The 22,277-nt window shown below is 39.5% G+C and overlaps 1 protein-coding gene and 1 pseudogene across 1 annotated transcript in view; one reads left to right on the top strand and one right to left on the bottom strand.

The window, feature by feature from the left end:
- The window catches only part of USP46 (ubiquitin specific peptidase 46), an 85,459-nt gene that overhangs the window by 58,517 nt on the left and 4,665 nt on the right, over positions 1-22,277 (top strand). The window contains exons 6-8 of the mRNA XM_037829791.1: positions 10,431-10,514; positions 14,177-14,374; positions 22,033-22,111. Coding sequence (XP_037685719.1) covers positions 10,431-10,514; positions 14,177-14,374; positions 22,033-22,111 — 361 coding nt within the window. The remainder of the gene's footprint in view (positions 1-10,430; positions 10,515-14,176; positions 14,375-22,032; positions 22,112-22,277) is intronic.
- LOC119529042 lies at positions 12,050-13,539 on the bottom strand (annotated as a pseudogene).

Below are 22,277 nucleotides of genomic sequence, written 5' to 3'. Positions count from 1 at the left end.
AACACACTGATTATTTTTTGTTTTTGTTTTTGTTTTTTGTTTTTTTTTGTTTTTTTTTTTTTTTAGCAATAAGAAAAAATGATAAAAAGAAAAATAACATGTCATACAATACAATATACTACTAAGGACAGCAAATAACACCACTACCAAGAATCCCATATTACTCCCCTATATCCCCTTCTCATATACATTTAGCATTGGCGTATTGCCTTTGTTACATTTAATGGAGGTATATTACAATGTTACTGTTGACCATAGACTCCAGTTCGCTTTGATTATGTTTTTTCCTGAATACCATCCCTTTTTCAAATTTCTACATGGTTGACATTCATTTGCTTTCCCGCATGCAAAAACATTTTTATATTTGTATATTTAGTAACAGTCATTGGCCACTCCAGTTTTTGCCACGTTATACAGTCCCAGTCTTTATCATCTATCTTTACCTCTGGTGTCATACATTCTCCTATCCCACCTCTTTCAGCTTTACTCACAGACATCTTTGTTCAGTGTACTTAAAATACCGTGCTACCATCACACAGTATTATCCTGTCTATTTCTGGATCTATGCAATCAATCCTAAACATTCTGTAGTCCTTCAGCATCAAATGGCTGATCTCTGCCCTCTTTCTATCTCCTGGTCGCCTGTGTTGTCAGCTTTTAACTCCCAAAGTTTGTTCATTAATGTCTGTTCATATTAGTGAGACCATACAGAATCTGTCCTTTTGTTTCTGGCTAACTTCACTCAACATAATGTCCTCAAGGTTCATCCACATTATTACATGATCCATGTCTTTGTTCTGTCTTACAGCTGCATAATATTCCATCATGTGTATATACCACAGTTTGTTTATCCACTCGTCCTTTGATGGACATTTGGGCTGTTTCCATCTCTTGGCAATTGTGAATAATGCTGCAATAAACATTGATTTACAAATGTCTGTTTGTGTCTTAAGTTTCAGTTCCTCTGAGTATATACCCAGCAATGGAATAGCTGGGTCATATGGCAAATCTATATTTAGCTTCCTGAGGAACCTCCATACTGTCTTCCAGAGTGGTTGCACCATTCTACATTCCCACCAACAATGAATAAGTGTGCCTCTTTCTCCACATCCTCTCCAGCACTTGTCATTTTCTGTTTTTTGGATAATGGCCATTCTGGTAGGTGTGAGATGATATCTCATTGTGGTTTTGATTTGCATTTCCTTAATAGCCAGTGAAGTTGAGCATTTTTTCATATGCTTTTGAGCCATTTGTATTTCCTCTTCAGAAAAATGTCTGTTCATGTCTTTTGCCCATTTTTTAATTAGATTGTTTGTCTTTCTGTTATTGAGATGCAGGATTCCTTTATATATTCGGGATATTAAACCCTTATCTGATATGTGGTTTCCAAATATCATCTCCCATTGTGTAGGTTGCCTTTTTACTTTTCTGACAAAGTCCTTTGATGTACAAAAGTGTTTAATTTTGAGGAGATCCCATTTGTCTATTTGTTCTTTGGTTGCTCGTGCCTTGGGTGTGAGGTCTAAGAAACCACCTCCTTTCACAAGATCTTTAAGATATTGCCCTACATTTTCTTCTAAGAGTTTTATGGTCTTGGTGCTAATGTTCAGGGCTTTGATCCACTTTGAGTTAATTTTGGTATAGGGTGTGAGATGGACATCCTCTTTCATTCTTTTGGAAATGGATATCCAGTTTTCCAAACACCATTTATTGAACAGGCTGCTCTTTCCCAGTTGCTTCGGCTTCACTGCCTTATCAAAGATCAGTTGTCCATAGATGTGAGGGTCTACTTCTGAACACTCAATTCGATTCCATTGATCAGTATATCTGTCCTTATGCCAGTACCATGCTGTTTTGAGCACTGTAGCTTTGTAATATGCTTCAAAGTCAGGTAGTGTGAGACTTCCCACTTCACTCCTCTTTCTCAAGGCATTTTTGGCTATTCGGGGCACCTTACCCTTCCAAATAAATTTAGTTATTGGTTTTTCTATTTCTGTAAAGTAAGTTGTTGGGATTTGAATTGGTATTGCATTGAATCTGTAAATCAGTTTAGGTAAAATTGCCATCTTAACTATATTTAGTCTTCCAATCCATGAACATGGTATGTTCTTCCATTTTTTCAGGTCTTGTTCAATTTCTTTTTGCAGTTTCTTATAGTTTTCTATGTAAAGGTCTTTTGTGTCTTTGGTTAAGTTTATTCCTAAATACTTGATTCTTTTGGTTGCTATTGTAAATGGGATTTTTTTCTTGATTTCCTCCTCTTGTTGCACATTACTTGTATATAGGAACACTACAGATTTTTGCGTGTTGATCTTGTAGCCTGCTACTTTGCTGTATTCATTGACTAGTTCTAGTAGCTTCGCTGTAGATTTTTCTGGATTTCCTACATGTAGAATCATGTCATCTGCAAATAGTGAAAGTTTTACTTCTTCCTCTCCAATTTGGATGCCTTTTATTTCTTTTTCTTGCCTAATTGCTCTAGCTAGAACTTCCAGCACAATGTTGAATAGCAATGGTGATAGTGGGCATCCCTGTCTTGTTCCTGATCTTAGAGGAAAAGCTTTCAGTCTCTCCCCATTGAGTGTGATGTTAGCTGTGGGTTTTTCATATATTGCCTTTATCATATTGAAAAAGTTCCCTTCTATTCCTATCCTTTGAAGTGTTTTCATCAGGAAAGGATGTTGAATTTTGTCAAATGCCTTTTCTGCATCAATCGAGATGATCATGTGGTTCTTCTGCTTTGATTTATTGATGTGGTGTATTACATTAATTGATTTTCTTGTGTTGAACCAGCCTTGCATACCTGGAATAAATCCCACCTGGTCGTGGTGTATAATTCTTTTAACGTGCTGCTGGATTCGATTTGTGAGTATTTTGTTGAGGATTTTTGCGTCTATATTCATTAAAGAAATTGGTCTATAATTTTCTTTTTTTGTTGTATCTTTGCCTGGTTTTGGTATTAGGGTGATGATGGCTTCATAGAAAGAGTTAGGTAGCTTTCCCTCTTCTTCAATTTTTTTGAAGAGATTGAGCAGTATTGGTACTAATTCGTTCTTGAATGCTTGGTAGAATTCACATGTGAAACCATCTGGTCCTGGGCTTTTCCTTTTTGGGAGCTTTTTGATGACTGACTCAATCTCTTTACTTGTGATTGGTTTGTTGAGGTCATCTATTTCTTCTTGAGTTAATGTTGGTTGTTTATGCTTTTCTAGGAAGTTGTCCATTTCATCTAAGTTGTCTAGTTTATTAGCATATAGTTGCTCATAGTATCTTCTCATTATCTCCTTAATTTCTGCAGGGTCGGTAGTTATATTTCCTTTCCCATTTCTGATTGCATTTATTTGCATCTGCTCTCTCTTTTTTTTTGTTAGCCTAGCCAGTGGTCCATCAATTTTATTGATTTTCTCAAAGAACCAACTTCTGGTTTTGTTGATTCTCTCTATTGTTTTCCTGTTCTCAATTGCATTTATTTCTGCTCTAATCTTTGTTATTTCTTCCCTTCTGCTTGCTTTGGGGTTAGTTTGCTGTTCTTTCTCTAATTCCTCCAGGTGAGCAGTTAACTCTTCAATTTTTGCTCTCTCTTCTCTTTTAATATAGGCATTTAGGGCAATAAATTTCCCTCTCAGCACCGCCTTTGCTGCATCCTATAAGTTTTGATAAGTTGTGTTTTCATTGTCATTTGCCTCGAGGTATTTACTAATTTCTCTTGTAATTTCTTCCTTTACCCACTGGTTTTCTAAGAGGGTGTTGTTTAGCCTCCATATGTTTGTGAATTTTATGGCCTTCTGCCTTTTATTTATTTCCAACTTCATTCCATTGTGGTCTGAGAAAGTGTTTTGTATAATATCAATATTTTTAAATTTGTTGAGACTTGCTTTGTGACCCAACATGTGGTCTATCCTAGAGAATGTTCCATGAGCACTTGAGAAAAAAGTGTATCCTGCTGTTGTTGGATGTAGTGTTCTATAAATGTCTGTCAAGTCTAGTTCATTTATCATACAATTCAACATCTCTGTTTCTTTAGTGATCCTCTGTCTAGATGTTCTATCCATTGATGAGAGTGGTGTATTGAAGTCTCCAACTACTATTGTAGAGGTATCTATTTCTCCTTTCAGTGATCGCAGTGTTTGCCTCATGAATTTTGGGGCATTCTGGTTTGGTGCATAAATATTTATGACTGTTATGTTTTCTTGATGAATTGACCCTTTTATTAATATGTAGTGTCCTTCTTTGTCTCTTTTAATTGTTTCGCTTTTGAAGTCTAACTTGTCTGATATTAATATAGCTACTCCCGCTTTTTTCTGGTTGTTGTTTGCATGAAATATCTTTTTCCAACCTTTCACTTTCAGTCTATGTTTGTCCTTGTGTCTAAAGTGAGTTTCTTGTAGACAGCATATAGATGGGTCCTGTTTTTTAATCCATTCTGCCAGTCTGTGTCTTTTTATTGGGGAATTTAATCCATTTACATTTAGTGTTATTACTGTAAGGGCAGTACTTTCTACTACCATTTTATTTTTTGGAATTTATATGTCATATCTTATTTTTTCCGCTCCTTTTACCTTTCCTGATAATCTTCATTTCTGCACTCTTCTCCAACTCTCTCTCTCCTGTCTTTTCCTATCAGCCTGTAGCGCTCCCTTTAGTATTTCTTGTAGTGCCGGTCTCTTATTCACAAACTCTCTCAGTGTCTGTTTGTCTGAAAATGTTTTAATCTCTCCCTCATTTTTGAAGGAAAGTTTGCTGGGTATAGAATTCTTGGTTGGCAGTTTTTCTCTTTCAGTATCTTAAATATATCATGCCACTGTCTTCTTGCCTCCATGGTTTCTGCAGAGAAATCTGTACATAGTCTTATTGACTTTCCCTTGTATGTGATGGATTGCTTTTCTCTTGCTGATTTCAGAATCCTCTCTTTGTCTTTGACATTGGACAATCTTACCAGTAAGTGTCTTGGAGTAGGTCTATTGGGATCTATTCTATTTGGGGTATGTTGTACTTCTTGAATCTCTAATTTTCTGTCTTTTATAAGAGTTGGGAAATTTTCAGTGAATATGTCTTCTATTACTCTTTCTGCCCCTTTTCCCCTCTCTTCTCCTTCTGGGATACCCATAACACGTATATTTGTGCGTTTCATGTTGTCACTCAGCTCCCTAAGACCCTGCTCATATTTTTCCATTTTTTTCACCATCTGTTGTTTTGTGTGTATGAATTCGAATGACCTGTCTTCCGGTTCACTGATCCTTTCTTCTGCCTGTTCAAATCTACTGTTGTGTCCCTTCATTGTGTTTTTCATCTCCTCCATTGTGGCCTTCATTCCCATGAGTTCTGCCATTTGTTTTTTTAAGTTTATGAATTCTTCTTTATGGTCAGCCAGTGTCTTCTTTATATCTTTCAGCTCTTTTGCTATATCTTCCTTCATTTCATCAAATTTATTTAGCATTAGTTGCCTCCACTCCTGTGTCTCAGCTGAGCTATTAGTTTGTTCCTTTGGCTGGTCCATGTTTTCGTGTTTCCTGGTATGGCTTGTTATCTTAAGTTGTCTAGGCATCTGATTCTCTTGATTAGTTTATTTTGGAGCTTGTTTTCTGTCTTTTACCATGGTTTTCTTGTTGGTTGGCTTTGTTCTCTGGCCTCTGTTATTCAGTTCAGCTTATTCTAGACCTCTAACTTAGGTTCTATTTAGTTGATCAGAATTTTTCCCCTCTTGTTTTTTCTGTTTCTTGCTCTGCCTCTATGTAACCTTTTTGTGAGTGGGTCTCCTCAGATATGGTTGACCCTAGTCAGATTTTCCCAGTCTAGTGAGGCCCAGGTCTCATTTGGAGGGTATGGAGTTTTCCTGAGAATGAGACCCTCCTATGAGGCCTTTAGAATTGGTGCTTTTCCTCTCCTGTCCAGCAGGTGGCGCTGGCCAGCCCGCAGTTCCCCCACCAGTGTAAGGAGGTGTGGAGCCTTTAGTTCTCCTGGTGACTCTGATCCTGTCGGGGGCATGGCTGACTGAAGCAATGTTCGCTGCGATCTCAGCTTTTCCTTCAATTCCAAACTTGTGTCCAATGTGTGACTGGTTACTGGAGACCCCAAAAACACTGTTTCATATAGTTCTTGGGTAATTGCCAGCTGCTCTAGGGGAGAGACGAAATTCTGCTCCTCACCACTCCGCCATCTTGCCCCGCCTCCACACTGATTATTTTTTTAAAACTCTCTAGGGAATTCTAATGAGCAGCCTGGAAGAGAAACAACTGCTCGAGATCCTGGAACATGGCTTCCCAACTGGGTGCCAGGGGAAATGGGTTATAGGTGTGGACTTATCCCCTTAGCTCCTTGGAGGCTAGGCAGCGCCTAGAACCACCAGAGCCGCCCTACAGGGGCAGCTGTGTGAGTTTACCCCAGCGTGCTGCACAAACTGTATCATTTTCTGTTTGGGTCATTACCTGAAAATTACTGGGAAGCATTGAGAATCTTTTATTTTTTTTTCAAATAAAATTTTGAACTATTGTGTTGAGTGAAAAAATTAATTTTAATTGAAAATGTATTAAGCATAGAAATGAACTCAGATATGATAGCCACCTTATAATAAATGGCCTTCCCATCCAGGAACATAATCTTTTGCCATGTTTTCAAGTTGTCTTGTATGCGTTTCCATAAGGTTTTAAAGTTTCTTTATAAAGGCATGCATTTCTTACTAGATTTGTTCCCAATGTATATTTTTAAATAATGTTTGTTGCTACTATAACTCTTTTTAAAGAAATACAAAGGGTTTTGTGTTTTCCTCTTAACCCTCTTCTGTGTGCTTTCCTAATCTCAAGTGTGGGAAAGCCCTCTTTACTCTCACCCTCCCCTTTGACTTTCTCACTGAAAAGTTTCCTCAACTTTTATTGCCTACTTTTGTTTCAGCAACTGCATGTGACTTAAAGTTGACAGCATATCAGTTGAGGTATCCTTGATTTGTGCCATCTTGTGGGAGTAGCGTGGTTTTTACCTCTTCGGACAGTTTTAAGAGGTGGTTCCAGAGGCTTCCATCCATTGGCTCTGCTGTCTTTTCACAAGTTTTTCCTTATTCCCCATCCCTTACCCTTAAAAAAAGAAATGTTTTAAAAATCTAAGTGAATCTCCAGTTGGTAGAATTTTAGGCACTATTAGCAACTTAAATTTAAGCCAGTCTTCAGGTAGAAATTTGGGGGTGGCTCTGCCTCAGCATTTACCACTAGGGTCAGCATTTCCTTTTTCTAACTTACCCTCATTTTCCAATTCCCAACCCATAGATGCTTTCGGATGTTTACTCTGTCTCTCATGGCAAAGAGCTTCCAGCTGGTTGGGGCTGGGCAGGATGGTGGTTATTTGTAAATTGGGTCTTTAAATTGGGGACTAATTTCTGCTATACTTCCACTGACCTGGATCCACAAATACTTAAAAAAAATTTTTTTTTTGAGAAATCAGAGTGGCTAGAAAGTATTTAATTCCTTATTTCATTACTGTGCCTTCCCTTAGTTAATTCTGATTTTTAGCTGGGTGAAGAAATTTGTCTGTGGTAGACATTCTGAAAATGTAAACTTCCAACATCTTCCGTACTCACTTCCCCCTTTCTGCCGGCATACCCTCTATTTCGGTTTGCTAATGCTGCCATTATGCAAAATACCAGAAATGGATTGGCTTTTCTAAAGGGGGTTTTTTTGGTTACAAATTTACAGTCTGAAGGTCATGAAAATGTCCAAATTAAGGCATTACAAGTATACCTTCACCGAAGGATGGCCAATGACATCAAGAAAATCTGTGTTAGCTGGGAAGGCACGTGGCTGGTGTCTGCTGATCCTGGGTTGTGTTCCAGCTCCACTCTCAGCTCCTGTGAGTTCTTCAAAAAGTTGCTCTTGGGGTGTTTTGTCCTCTTTTAACTTCTCCGGAGCAAAGTGTCAGCAAAAATCTGCTTTCAATGGCTGTCTCCAAAATGTCTCTCTTGGCTGCAGCACCAAGCTCTTTTCTGTCTGAACTCTTACAGGTCCCCAGTGATTTAATTAACACCCACACTGAATGGGCAGGGCTACATCTCCATGGAAATAATCCAATCAGAATTATCACCTACAGTTGGGTGGGTCCCATTTCCATGCAAACAACCCAATCCAAAGGTTTCAACATAATCAAGACTAAATACATCTGCCCCTACAAGATGGCATCAAAGAACATGGCATTTTGGGGGACATAATACATCTAAACTGGCATACCCTCTTTTACCCCAGTAAATCCTGTGTGGAGAGAAAGTACTTCACAACAGTTATTCAGCTGAAGAATCAGCCAGTGTTCATTCAGCTAACTTTGAGTCTGTATCATGCACTAAGCACTTGAAATCTGAAGGTTAAATATAAATGCTTTTTATATTGTACCTTTTCCTTTCAACCCCCTTTAATTCTTCCTTTACAGTGATGCCACAGTGGTATTTCTAAAATGGTCTATCTGATTATGTCTTTTCCTTTTTGAAACCCTTTTGTGGCACTCTAGAGCCACAGCATCCATGCCTGCTTCTCAGCCTAGTACAGGAGGCTGCACCACACACTCAGCTGCAGTCTCTCCTCCGTGCCTGGTGGCCCAGACTTCCCCTCCATGCCTCTGCACTGCAGCATCCCCTCTACCGGAATCCTTCACTCTTGTCCACTTGGCCATCACCTTTTGGGGAAATGTCCTGAGTTATCCCAGTTCAAGCTCACTTCTCCTTCCTCTGCTTCCCTCACTTTATCCATGCTTCTCTCTTTATTTGTTCATTCATTGAGCCAGTAAATGTTGTTTTGAACACCATTATGTCTTAGACTTGTTCACAATGCTAGGGATTCAGCAATGAATGAGACAGACAAGGGCTGCCCACACAGAGGGGAAACAAGTGATCACATGCATAGGAGGATGGTTTCAGATAGCAACATATACTCAGAAGAAAATAAAACGGCAGTGTGATGGGGATGGGTGACGTGGTGAGGGAGACAACTTTGGATAGCGTAGCCAGGAAGTTCTCTCCGAAGAGGGGGCATTTAGGTTGATCTCTGAACAATGAGCAGAGCCAGCCATGGAAGCATCTGGGGTAGAGCTCTCAGTGCAGAGAAAACAGCACCTGCAAATGCCCAGGGCAGGAAAAGCTTGGCACTCCAGAGGGACGGAAGTTGAAGGAGGTGGGGAGGGGTAGAATGAGATCAGAAGAGTAGGCAGGGGTCTGATGACAGAAGCCATGGTAGGGGTTTAGATTTTATTCCTAAGTGCAGTGAGAAACTGTTAGGCAGAGGAATCCAGTGAAATGACTCACGTTTCAGCCACACGGAACACCTCTTGTTATAATGGTTCATTTGTGGATTTCTTTTAGGCTGTGAGCAATCTGAAGGCTGTTACTCAATTTGAATCCCCAGTACCTATCCCAGAGTACTGCCAGTAAACATTTGGGGGTGTAATCAATGAGCAATTTATGTTTTTTCCTTAGTTTTATTTTGTTTTTTGTTTTTACTTTTTACTATTTAAGTAGTTAAATCATTAACACCACTTAAATAACATTTTCTATTGAATAAAATCTCATCATTTGGTGCTAGGACACTTCCCTATGAATAAAGAAATGCCATAGCCTTTTTCCAGACTCTAGGGTGTTACTATATTCCGGATGTTCTTTTCAGCCTTTGACACAGCACCACAAGAATGTTAAGTAGACTCTTGGTGACCAGAAAGGAATGGAAGGCATGACATTTTAAAAACGAAAATTATTTCATGATAAAATGCATTCATATATAACAAACACAGTGGTGTTTGTTCTTAAAAGGAGGTGGGCACAAACTCTTGCCTTCTGGGAGGGCAAATGGAGTTTGTAGGAGGCAGTCATCTCCTGATACTTTGGGACTTTATTAGTTCAACATAAGGTCAGTTGTGTCTCATTTAAGATTTAGTGTCTTTACTTTTGTGCTCTTTGACAATATGGACTACCTGAAAAATAATAGTTTTTCTTAACTCTACAGGGCAATGTCCCCTTGGATTTTATGTGATTGAATTTTTTGGACCTGACTTATAATGTGATGGTAGGCTTTTACTATAGATAGTACTGCTCTATTATGATTATTTAATTTTAATTTAGAGGTATTCTAAACCCTGAGATTCTTCCTGAATCAGCTGGAAAGCCCACTTTATTTCTGTGTCCCATTAAATAAAGCTATTACGCAATTTGAATCCCCAGTACCTATCCCAGAGTACACTGGGATTTGAAAATCTCTAATGGTGAAATAGGAACCCCATAGTGCTTACTGATAGTGTGTTTTCATGGCATGGCAGCACCTAGTCTTTAGAAGGAAGCATCTTTCCTGATGACTTCTTTCCCCACAGTCAGTTAGAAATTATCCTGTAGGTGGTAGAGGGGTTTAAAACTTGGTATATGAAATGCATTTTGGACTGTTTTTGAAGATGAAAATATTGTTTCTCTGCAGAGACTTCAGCAACACAGAAACACTGTGTAGTGAACAGAAATATTATTGTGAAACATGCTGCAGCAAACAGGAGGCTCAGAAAAGGTACGTGAAGGATTTGACTCAGGAGGTGGTTTTGGGTAGTGTCAGGGACCCAGACGTGGAGCCCAGCAGGTCAGGTTTGGAATCCCAGCTCCATGAACTCAGAGCCGTGGAGCTCTGGCAAAGTCGCTTCCCTGGCACTTAGCTCTTCACTGGTAAAACTGGGATAAGAATGTCTACCTTGTGGAAACATCTATACATCCAGTTGTTCATTTATTCAATAAATATTGAGTGCTGCTGCATACCAGATACTGTGCTAGGTAAACAAGCAATCAGACATTATCCCTCTCCTCTTGGGATTAGAGATAAATCATATAACATACTTAGCATAGCATGTAGCAATAGTAGATACCCAATATTGTTAGTTTTACATTATTTAGAGATGTATAAGTTTTTTGGTTTCTTTTTTACAAAAGCCATGTTTAATAGTAAAAATTCCAGTTGTGCTATATACTGAGAAATGTTCTTTAGTTCTTTACTTCTAAATGTAACATTCTCATTTTGACATAATTTAACTATTTTCACTCCAGTTGCTACCATGCCTAACAAGTTTTCCAAGCTTTCCTTACCACTTATGAATTAGACTTAACTGTTCATCTTAAGCATTCCTTCAAAGAAACATGAAATTTTAATTTTCACCTTAAAACTGTTTGATCAAAAAGTATAGGGCATTGCTGCCATATGAGTTAAACAAAAAAAAATGGAGTAGAAAAAAAAATTGTGTCTATATAATAAGCAAATTACCTGATAAGAATTTTAACTGTTTCACATTTCTTCTTAGCACAAGCAAAAATAAACAGGTTCAAGGTACTACATTGGCAACTGGCATTTGTACTGTAAGCTTTAAATTATAATTTTATTCTCCTCAACAAGTCATCTCTAAGAAAATGGCAGTGCTCATAAATACAAAAATTGTTACATCCAGCAGATGGTAGTCTACTAGTCAAGAGAAGAGAACTCTTTTTAAAATTAGGTTTAAAAAGTGCAGAATGTCTGATAATTATATTACCAATATAAAGGCTAAAAATCAGGAAAACTATACAGAAGATAAAGTATTAAATGATTAATATTATTTTGCTTTGAGAAAGCCAGAAATGATTATATTCCAAGAAATAAGCAGTATCTGTATCTTTTTATATGTCCAAACTTACACAGTTAAAAACCTGTATCTTTTTTAAGTCCAAACATACTTTTCATCTGAAAGAAGACAATTCTGACTTTTACATTCTTTGTCCAGAGGAGGAATGCAATTTAAGCTATTATTTGAACAGAGTGCATAATCTAATGTCATTTTTTTCTCCATAGGATGTTTTTATTTCAGTCAATAGGCTACAAAATGGCAAATGACTAAGTCAGTTATAAAGATTTTGTAGCTTAATAAATGCTAATTTACTCAATAACTGTCATAGATACCAACAAATTCTATAACCAAGTCTAGGAGTTACTACAGTACCGAGGTCGTGACTAACAAACGATTCTCCCATATGGTCAGACTTCATTTACTGTATAAAACTGTCCTAAAATCCAAAGAAGAAACCTTAGTGAGTCCCTCCAAAGCTGTATAACTTCCCAAATGATTTTCCTCCGGTTTCAGAGCCTTTTTTCTTCAGTCTTTTTTTTAGTCGTTTGGCTTTTGCACTACTTTCTTGACATTTTGTGTCTTTTTCTGCTCCTTTCCCCTGGCCTCAATCATCTTGGCCAATGTCCAGGACAGAGCAGCACTTGCTAGGAACAAGGGAGTAAGGGCCAAAATCACCGTTGTAAGTAAGCCATATGTGTCCTCTGCAGCCCATTCCATGACAAACTCAGCCCAAGCCTTTGTATCAAATATCTTTGTAGTGATCTTAGGAAAACTTATGCTTGAGTTATGATCCCTGATTTTGTCCTGGGATTGTTAAAGAGCCAATCACAATTTCAGCTGACCCTTGGTTGTCTTCTTTAGTTCTCCCATACACTTCTGAGAGATGGTTTAAATTCGTCAGACTGTAAGGCTGTTAAGAGATTTTTTTTAAAACTAATCATTTAATAAGGAAACATGAAGAAGTCAGTTGCACATCAGATGTATAGATACGTTTGTGAGAAAATCATCACATTATGGATTGATATAGTACCCAAGGATCCCCATCTTTTCACTAGCACTTGCCAGTTGCAGACCTTGGAGAATCCAGATAACTAGTGGACTTCCCCATTGTCTGCACCCAGAAGCCAAGGAAGCTGACATTTTAATCAGTCCGTGAAGCTGTACTGTGAGTTAAATTTACCCTGCCAGTGGTTCTGGAATATTCACAGTAAATCACAAATGCTCATTAATGCCTTAAAAACCCTCACGGGTCTAGAGATCTCAGATTGAGATCATTTCTCTGCCCAGCCTCCCCAGCCCTCCTCCCCAGCAGATGCACACTTTCTTTAATGTGTCAAAACTTAACAAAAGGTTAGTCATTGTGGTAGGCAGAGGTGGAGGGAGTGGACAGGGGAGCTCATCTTTTCTCTATCCTACAACCTTAAGTCTGCCCAAGGCCAGCCCAGGGCCTTCCTGTGTGTCATTAAGGCCTTTTGTGTTCATACCTGGAAGTTTTATCCATTAAAATGTCAGGTGTTCCTATAAAATAGGTTTTCCTATAATTTTTATCTTTCTGCTATTTTAATTTTGTTTATTTTACACAATAGATTCCTTAATCAATACTTTCTTAAAATGTTTTCTTTTCAAAATGTAAATAAGCTAAACAGTTTTTACACCAAATCAGTAAATTCGTACAATAGTGGAACTGGAAGGTAATGGGAAAGTCCTCTGTCCTAGCAAACTGTTATCTATGTGACTTTTTACCGAAGAGTATTAGTGGTCATCTAGTGAGAAAAAACTTTCTTTGCTTTCTTTGTTTGGGAGGTGTGTCAAAAAAGCCCAAACAGTTCCTTTTACTGCAGGATTTCTCAAAACCTTTAGTATGTGCATGTGCACGGAGGATCTTCAAAATGGAAGATAGCAGTGTCCAAATGTACTTGGCCACAGAAAACCCACCTCTGTTAACATCGCCAGGGATGGTGGACAGTGCTCTGATGACCTTAGGCCAACCCCTGCATTCTATAAATGAGGAAACTGGGAACCAGAGAACGGAAGTTTTCCGACTTAGCGAGCTCACATAAGTAAAGAGTGAGTGAGCCTAATGCGTTGGGCATCCTGAAGACCAGGAGAATGTAGTTTCCAAAACATCCTTCTGCCAGTCCTCAGGACCTGTGAGTTCAGTCTGCCTCCTTCTTCCTGTCCTCTTCCCAGCTTCCTTTTCCCAATAGCTGTCATCCCTCCTCTCCGTTATCTCAGGGGGTGGATTATCCACGTGTTGTTGTTCCTCTCTGGGAGGCAGAGGGCAGTGACAGAGCAATTGTACATCATATTTTTATTGGTACACGAATTCTGGAGTGTCTCCTTTGACCAAACAGAGGGACAATGTTGGGCTTGTCCCTCGCTGGAGTTGCAGGTAGCAGAGGAGGTAGGTAAGGTGTGCCAGCTCTAGATGAGCGAGCATACGGTTCTTGTGAGCTGTTATAGTAACATGCTGGTGTGAAGTTTGCTGGACCCCTTCTGTTCTCCCTTCGTGCAGGTGATGGTGTATTGTGTTCCCCCAACAGGTGTTGGGCACAATTGATTTTCCCATTTCCTGCTTTCTTAGGATGCGAGTTAAAAAGCTGCCCATGATTTTGGCCCTCCACCTCAAGCGGTTCAAGTACATGGAGCAGCTCCACAGGTACACCAAGCTGTCTTACCGGGTCGTCTTCCCTCTGGAGCTCCGGCTCTTCAACACCTCCAGTGACGCGGTGAACCTGGACCGCATGTATGACCTGGTGGCCGTGGTGGTTCACTGTGGCAGGTGAGGCGGGGTGGGAAGCGGGCGGAGTACTCTCAGTGGAAGAGTCTCCTTTGGCTGCAGCAGACTGGCTGTACCCTTACTGAGCTGTGAGGCACAGTGAGAGTACTTTTTAAATCTCTTCCAAGCTCTTATTTATTTATAATCTCAAAATAAATATATAAACTTACCTACCTACATACACAACATAAAATAATATTATAATAAGGATAATAATCTAAATGTTCTATTGTAAGGAAAATAATTTTTATAAACCTCCATGATAGAAATGATGTTTAAGAGGAGTTTCAAATGACATGGAGAAATAAATACTTACGCGATGTTTTCAATTTTCAGAAGGTCAGATTATGTATGTGTAGTATGATTGCAAATGAATTTTAAAATGTATGAATAGACTGGAAGCAAGAGTTCAAATTTAGTAGTCTTTGAGTAATTAAAAAATTGATTCTTTATACTTTTTCCAGTCTTTCCCCAATATTCTGTAATAAGTACATAATCAGAAAAAAGAAAGTATAGGGGAGAGAAAAGCCTGTGAGCAAATATTTCTTATTCTACAATTTGATATAAACATGGAAAAGTATATTGAAAATTCACCTGTTTGTTATCCTTTGCTCACTTGGGGCAGGCTTATATTCTCTCCCAGGGTTAGGCACAGCTTTTCTCCTTGCCCTCCTGGAATTGAGATTGGGGCTTGTTGTGGAGCAAGCCTCTTTTCCTCTCCATCTGTTGGATCGGATTGCAGTGAACATACCATTACTGAGAGGTGCTCTGTGAACATCCTCCTTCAGGATGCTGGTTCTCTATGGAGGAGTGGATTGACTTATTTTATTTTTTTTAATTTTTATTTTGAAATAATTTCAAACATATAGGACAGTTGCAAATACAATACAAACCCCATACAGAGAACTCCAACACCCCCCACCCCCAGTGTATCTACCAATTTTACATTTTGCTACCTTTGCGGTACCTTTCTTTCTCTTTCCTTCCTTCCTTCCATCTCCCTCCCTCTCTCCCTACCCCTCTCTCTTTCAACTATATCTATTATCTTTCTATCAATTATCTTTCTATCAATTATCTGTCTACCCATATAGCATCTTCTGAACATTTGAGAGCAGGTTGCATGTATAGTACTTCTTGAACTCATAACACTTCCATGTACCTTTCCTATGAACAAATATTCACTTATGTCATTAACTTAACTGCAGTTAATTCAAGAAAATTAGTATGGATATAAAGTTTAAATTCTATATTCCAATTTTTCCTTATGCCCCCTTTGAGCTTTTCTCCTCCATTCTCAGATCCACTCCAGTATCATATATTGCATTGATTGTCATTAATTCTTAATTAACTCTTTTTTTAATTAACTATATAAAAAAATTTTTTAAAAAAAACACTATACAATAAAAAAAATTTCAAACAAACCATAACAGGGCAGTAAGAAAAAGACAACTAACCTAAAATAACTACTTTATTTCCCACATGTTCCTACTCTACCTCAAGAAAATAACCTAATAGAGCAACATTTCTGTGAACTTGTTCCTACCATAGCCATCAGAAATTAACAAACCATAGTCATTCCTGGGCATTCCCAGAACATTAAATTTACCCAGAATAGCTTATCTGTTCTTATTGAGTTATCATTCCCTCTTCATTAATTGCTCTCTGTTGCTAGTTCCTCTCCATTCTACATTATAAACCATTTATTTTAGGAGTGTGTTGTTTAAGCTCCAAGTGTTTGTGAATTTTCTAAGTCTTTGATAGTTATTGACTTCTAATTGTATTCCATTGTGGTCAGAGAATGTGTTTTGAATAATTTCAATTTTTTTAAATTTATTGAGGCTTGTTTTATGTCCCACCATATGGTCTATTCTGGAGAAAGTTCTGTGATCACTAGAGAAGAATGTGTATCCTGGTGATTTGGGATGTGATGTTCTATATATATCAAATTCATTTATCAGATTGTTTAGGTTTTCAGTTTCCTTATTGGTCTTCTGTCTGGTTGATCTATCTATAGGAGAGAGTGATGTGTTGAAGTCTCCCACAATTATTGTGGAAACATCCATTGCATCCTTTAGTTTTGCCAGTGTTTGTCTCATGTATTTTGTGGCACCTTGATTGGGTGCATAAACATTTATGATTGTTATTTCTTCTTGTTGAATTGCCCTTTTTATTAGTATGTAGTGTCCTTCTTTGTCTCTCATAACATCCTTGGATTCAAAGTCTATTTTATCTGAGATTAATATTGCTACTCCTGCTTTCTTTTGGCTGTAGCTTGCATGAAATATTTTTCCCATCCTTTCACTTTCAGTTTCTTTTGTCCCTGTGTCTAAGATGAGTCTCTTATATGCAACATATTCATGGTTCATATTTTTTGATTCATTTTGCCAAATTGTATCTTTTAATTGGGGAGTTTAATCCATTTACATTCAATGTTATTACTGTGAAGGCATTTCTTGAATCAGCCATCCTATCCTTTGGTTTATGTTTGTCAGATATATTTTTTCCCTTTCTCTCTTAATGTCCTTTAATGAACCAATATTGAATCTCTTTAGTACTGAACCTTTCTCCATCTCTCTCTCTCTCCTTTCTTTGTTCCTCTGTCAGTAGGGCTCCCTTTAGTATCTGAAGTAGGGCAGGACTTTTATTAGCAAAATTTCTCAGCATTTGTTTGTGAAAAATTTAAGCTCTCCCTCAAATTTGAAGGAGAGTTTTGCTGGATAAAGTATTCTTGGTTAGAAATTTTTCTCTCTCAGAATTTTAAATATGTCATGCCACTGCCTTCTCGCCTCCATGGTGGCCCCTGAGTAGTCATTACTTAGTCTTATGTTGTGTCCTGTGTATGTGGTGAATTGCTTTTCTCTTGCTGCTTTCAGAACTTGCTCCTTCTCTTCAGTATTTGAGAATCTGATCAGAATATGTCTTGGAGTGTGTTTATTTGGATTTATTCTATTTGGAGTTCACTGGGCATTTATGCTTTGTGTATTTCTATTGTGTAGAATGTTTGGGAAGTTTTCCCCAACAGTTTCTTTGAATACTCTTTCTAGACCTTTACCCTTCTCTTCCCCTTCTGGGACACCAATGAGTCTTATATTTGGATGTTTTATTTTATCTGTCATATCCCTGAGGTCCATTTCGAGTTTTTCGATTTTTTCCCCATTCTTTCTTTTGTTCTTTCATTTTCGATTCTGTGGTCCTCGAGGTCGCTGATTTGTTGTTCAGCTTCCACTAGTCTTGTACTGTGAGTATCCAGAATCTTTTTAATTTGGTCAACAGTTTGTTTTATTTCCCTAAGATCATCTATTTTTTTTAATTTACTTTTGCAATTTCTTCTCTATGCTCTTCTAGGGTCTTCTTCATTTCCTTTATATCCTGTGCCATGCTCTTCTTCATGTCCTTTATAGCCTGTGCCATGCTCTCATTGTTTTTCTTTAGTTCTTTGATTAATTGCTCCAAGCACTGTGTCTCCTCTGATCTTTTGATTTGGGTGTTTGGGTTTGGGTTATCCATATTGTCTGTTTTTTTCATATGCTTTAAAATTTTCTGTTGTTTTTGGCCTCTTGGCATTTGCTTTACTTGATAGGGTTCTTTTAGGATATGTAGGATTATTCAAAGATGAATCTCTAATTTGTCAGATCTACGGCTTGGTGGCATACACTTTCTCTAACTAACCAGCAGATGGCATCCACGAGTCATCTATTCCCCTCAAGTCAGTTTTCCCCAACTTTGTCTTTGTGCTGTGTGGGGGTCTGATTCTTGTGGGGTCCAATTGGTGCACCAAGTTTGGGTGTGCTGTTAGTGCTGTCTGCCCTGAATGTGGGGCGTGTTTCTGAGTGGTTAGGGAAGGAGGGCAGCTTTAACAGTCAAACCTCCCAGGTGTTCTTGGAGATTTAAGGCTGTTGCAAGAGTCTAAACCTTCATTTCAGTCTTTCCACCGATTGTCTCTGCCGCTGACCCACACATCTTCGGTATTAGCGTATGGTCCCTGGGATTTCCGAGTGGGTCCCTCTTCCAAGCCATGCCTTTCTAGGGCCTCTGCTGAGGGAAGGTTGTGCTACATCACAAATGCATGCTATCCCTCAAGGGAAGTTCTGGACTGCTGGGCCATGCAGGAGTGCTCCCACCCTACTGAAAGGATGGCTGAATGGGGTGTGTTAATTTCCCCCTTTTCGCACAGCTCTGCCTTCCCAGCTCCTGGACAATTAGCTGCGGGTGCACAAAAGGCTGTTGTCCATGCCTGATATTGTGGCATGTACGCGTGTTGCTGGAAACACTTCCTGTTACACTGGGTTTTTTGGCATGGCTCTGGGCTGTGGTTCTGGCGCTAGGCAGGAGCGTTCCCAGCCTGCCAGGAAGATGGCTGCAAAGGGCATGGTTTTTTCCCCTTTTGGCTAACCTCTGCCTTCCCCTATCCAAGACAATTAGCAGCGGGTGTGCGAAAGCCTATCTTCCACGCCAGATAATTGGGGCGTTCGCACAGCCTGTTCCTGCTGCGCTTCACTGTGCAGTTCTCACTGCCGTATCTGCAGCTGCTTTTGGGTTTTTTTAAAAAAGAACGAGTCCACCTCCAAACACCAACCCTCAGTTTTCCCACATCGCAGCGTGGCTGCCGGATATTCAGCGGCTTACTCGCTCGTTTCAAAACGCAGACTCCTGGTTTCACCAAGTGCACGTTCTCTGTGGATTTAACAGACCTTGTCCAGCTGGTGCATCACTGAAACTGGTGTTCTGGGTCACTTTCTGGCTTTTATCTAGTATTTTTCATGGAGGTGTTTTTTTGCCCTGTCTCTCCTAGCCACTATCTTAGGTTCTCCCCCAAATGACTTATTTTTCATTCTGTGCTTGGGTAGACTGGTGCCAGAACCTGTAACTTCACATTTGAACACCCTACAATTTGTCTCGTGCCATTACATTTAAATCGTTGGCTATTTTCTAACATTCTCACTGACAGAGATTTATTGGCTAGTCATGAGCCAACTTTGTGTTTCCCTTGAAGAATAGTTCTAACAGACATTCTTTCAAAGAACACAGGGGCCAGGTCTGGAAACTAGCTGTATACACTGTGTGCAGCCCCATGGCAGGCTGGGGAGGAAATCTTGGGGACACAAAGTGGGCATGGTGGAGGGTATTGTGGCCGAGGTGGGTGATAGTGGTGCAGACAGGTAAGATGTGCAGGGAGGCTTGGTGAGGGCGCCACGGTGCTCGGATGTGCACTAAAGAGACATGGGCTTTCACATGGACCTCTGCGGGAGCCCGAGAGGTTTGGGGGCAGGACTCTCATCCCTGGGAGGACTGGGAACTGCAGGGCAGACACCCATTTAGGAGAACTGGGGTCCAGCGGTGGTCAGGCTCTGGAGTAGTCAGTTTCAGTAATGGGAGCACGAGGTCAGAACGGCCCTGGCGGCAAGTGTCACACATGGCCCTGAACGAAGTTTCCTTAAATTTTCATACCCCAGGGCTGGCCTGTGCATGAGGATCAGGTGGCTTTCAGGTATGGGCACCTGAAAACTCTGAGGTTATGGAGCTGAACCTGTTCTTCTGCTTCCATGCCAGGAGCTCCTGGGCCATGTTCCAGTGGGTGCACAGGCTCATTTGTTGGTTTCTGCAGAAAGGAGTTTTTGAAACCTTGTTTCCCAGGTTCCCTACCAGGATCTGAAGATACAGTAGTGAACATGTCATGTGGGGCCCTACCGTCATGAAACTTACAGTATTGTGGGGAAAATAGATAACTGACAGGTAAACAGACCTACTAGCCACCACCAGAAACAAACTGCTGATGCTTGGCAGTGGTTGAGATGGGAAAGTTTTTGGTATATATGTTCCCACAGTTAAAACAACAAAACAAGGGCAACTACAGAGACAGTGACAATTAAATGGGGTACATTTATTTACCATCCCTGAATGGGATCTAACAAGGAAAGAGAAAAAGTCTCAAAAGGATGTAATTGGGGCATATGAAAAAAATCTAGACTGTAAGCTTTATATCAATATTAATTTTCCTGAAATTGATAACTTCACTGAAGGTGGTTACCTAAGTGAATATCCTTGTTCTTAGGAAATATTCACAGCAGTATGAAGTGTTCAGGGAGCAGGATGTATACATCATTCAAGTGTTCAGAAAATGGATTGATAAATAGATAACAGATAGATTGATAGATTGATGGCATGTGTGGCAAAATGTTAAACTTGATGGATCTGGGAATCTAGGGTTTTGGGGGCGTGTTGAAGTTCTCAGTATGGAATTTGTTTTATTTTTATAATGGTCCTGTGAGTTTGAAAGTATTTCAAAATTAAAAGTTTTAAAAAACAAACCACTGCAAGATCATTTACAATTTTGATTAGTGCTATGAGGAATGAATGGGGTGATGAGAGACAGAGAGAGAAGGGTTGCCAGGGAAGATTTATCTGGAGGTGACCTCTGAGCTGAGGCCTCAAGGATGAAATGGGGAAGGAGGATTATTTCAGGCAGATCAAGCAGCAAGTGTGAAGGTGGAACATGAAGGCGTGATGTGTGTGAAAGCAAAGAGGAGACCAGTGGGCTGGGGCACCAGGGAGGGGGAACTAGAAGCCAAGATGAGTTTAGAGGAAGGCAGGAACAGATCCTTGAGGCCATTTTGTTATATAAAGAAAGCAAACTAAGGGGAAATTCAGCTTTTCAACTTCAGTGGTGCTTAAAAAAAAAAAAAAAATCTAGATTTAGGATTAAAATCCCCTCAGTTGGGCATATCTAATATAACTACAGAGTAACAACTATGTAGTTTTTCTTTCTTCTTTTTTCCAAATTGTATAGGGTGTATCTTTTTTGTTTTAGCACCTGTTACTAGCGTTATGGATTGTTAACAGCTTTCTAAAACTTACATCACATGACTCCTCCAAATATCCCAATGTCTTCTCTGCTCACTCATAGTAAAGTCCAAATTCCTACCCGTTCTGCCCCATGTGATCTGCCCCTCACTGATCCCCCATATGATCCCCCCCACACTCCGCCACAGCCACTCTGGCCACCTGCTGTTCTAGGAACACACCACCCTCCCGCCTGCCCCAGGCCTTTGCACTTGTACTTACTGTTCTCTACATCCTGAAACTTCCATCATCCAGTCACATGGCTTGTTCCCTTCCCTCACCCATTTCCTTTAGGGAATTTTCCTTCTCTCAAATCTCATGTCATCAGAGAAGCCTTCTCTCACCACTTTATATCAAACATAGCCCCCTCTTCTGATCACTCACTATTCCATTACCCTGCTGTCTTCTTTGAGCACTTCCCACCACTTGACTTCTATATATGTTTAATTTGTTTGTTGTCTATCCAACCCCCACCCCAAGCTTTTGTTTTGTTCACTGCTTTTCTCCCCAACCATCAGTAATTATTTGTTCACGGTTGTTGAATTTGAATGGGTGTTTTCCCCACTGACCTGTGAGTCCTTAGAAAGCAGATGTTATATGTGTCTCTGTTTTCCCCTGTGTCCTACACGAAGCCGGCACGTGAGTGCACCTCCATAAATTGTGGTCAAACAAATGTAGAGACTGCTACGAGATATATCAAGTTCTTTTTGCCAATGATATAGTTCTTTCTGGTGAATCATTGCTTATGAGGAGCTAAATCAAGATTTATAAAGAAATAAATGTTAAGTGGCTAACTTTCCTTTGTTTTTGTTCTTTTCCAGTGGTCCGAATCGTGGGCACTATATCACTATTGTGAAAAGTCATGGTTTCTGGCTTTTGTTTGATGATGACATTGTAGAGGTTGGTATGCAGATTGTTCTCTGGTAGGGGTAGGGCTTAGATGGTATTTTAGGGCATGTGGAAGCTTTTAAAAATAGGTCTAAACCTCATAATCTGACTTGAAAACAACTTAAATTGCTATCAGAACTAAATTCTACCTGTTCTAATTTGCTAATGCTGCCGGAAT

The sequence above is a fragment of the Choloepus didactylus genome, chromosome 3, assembly GCF_015220235.1.
Source record: "Choloepus didactylus isolate mChoDid1 chromosome 3, mChoDid1.pri, whole genome shotgun sequence".
NCBI lineage: Eukaryota > Metazoa > Chordata > Mammalia > Pilosa > Megalonychidae > Choloepus > Choloepus didactylus.
The sequence above is the reverse complement of the archived record's forward strand: the minus strand, read 5'-3'. Positions and strand labels throughout refer to the sequence as shown.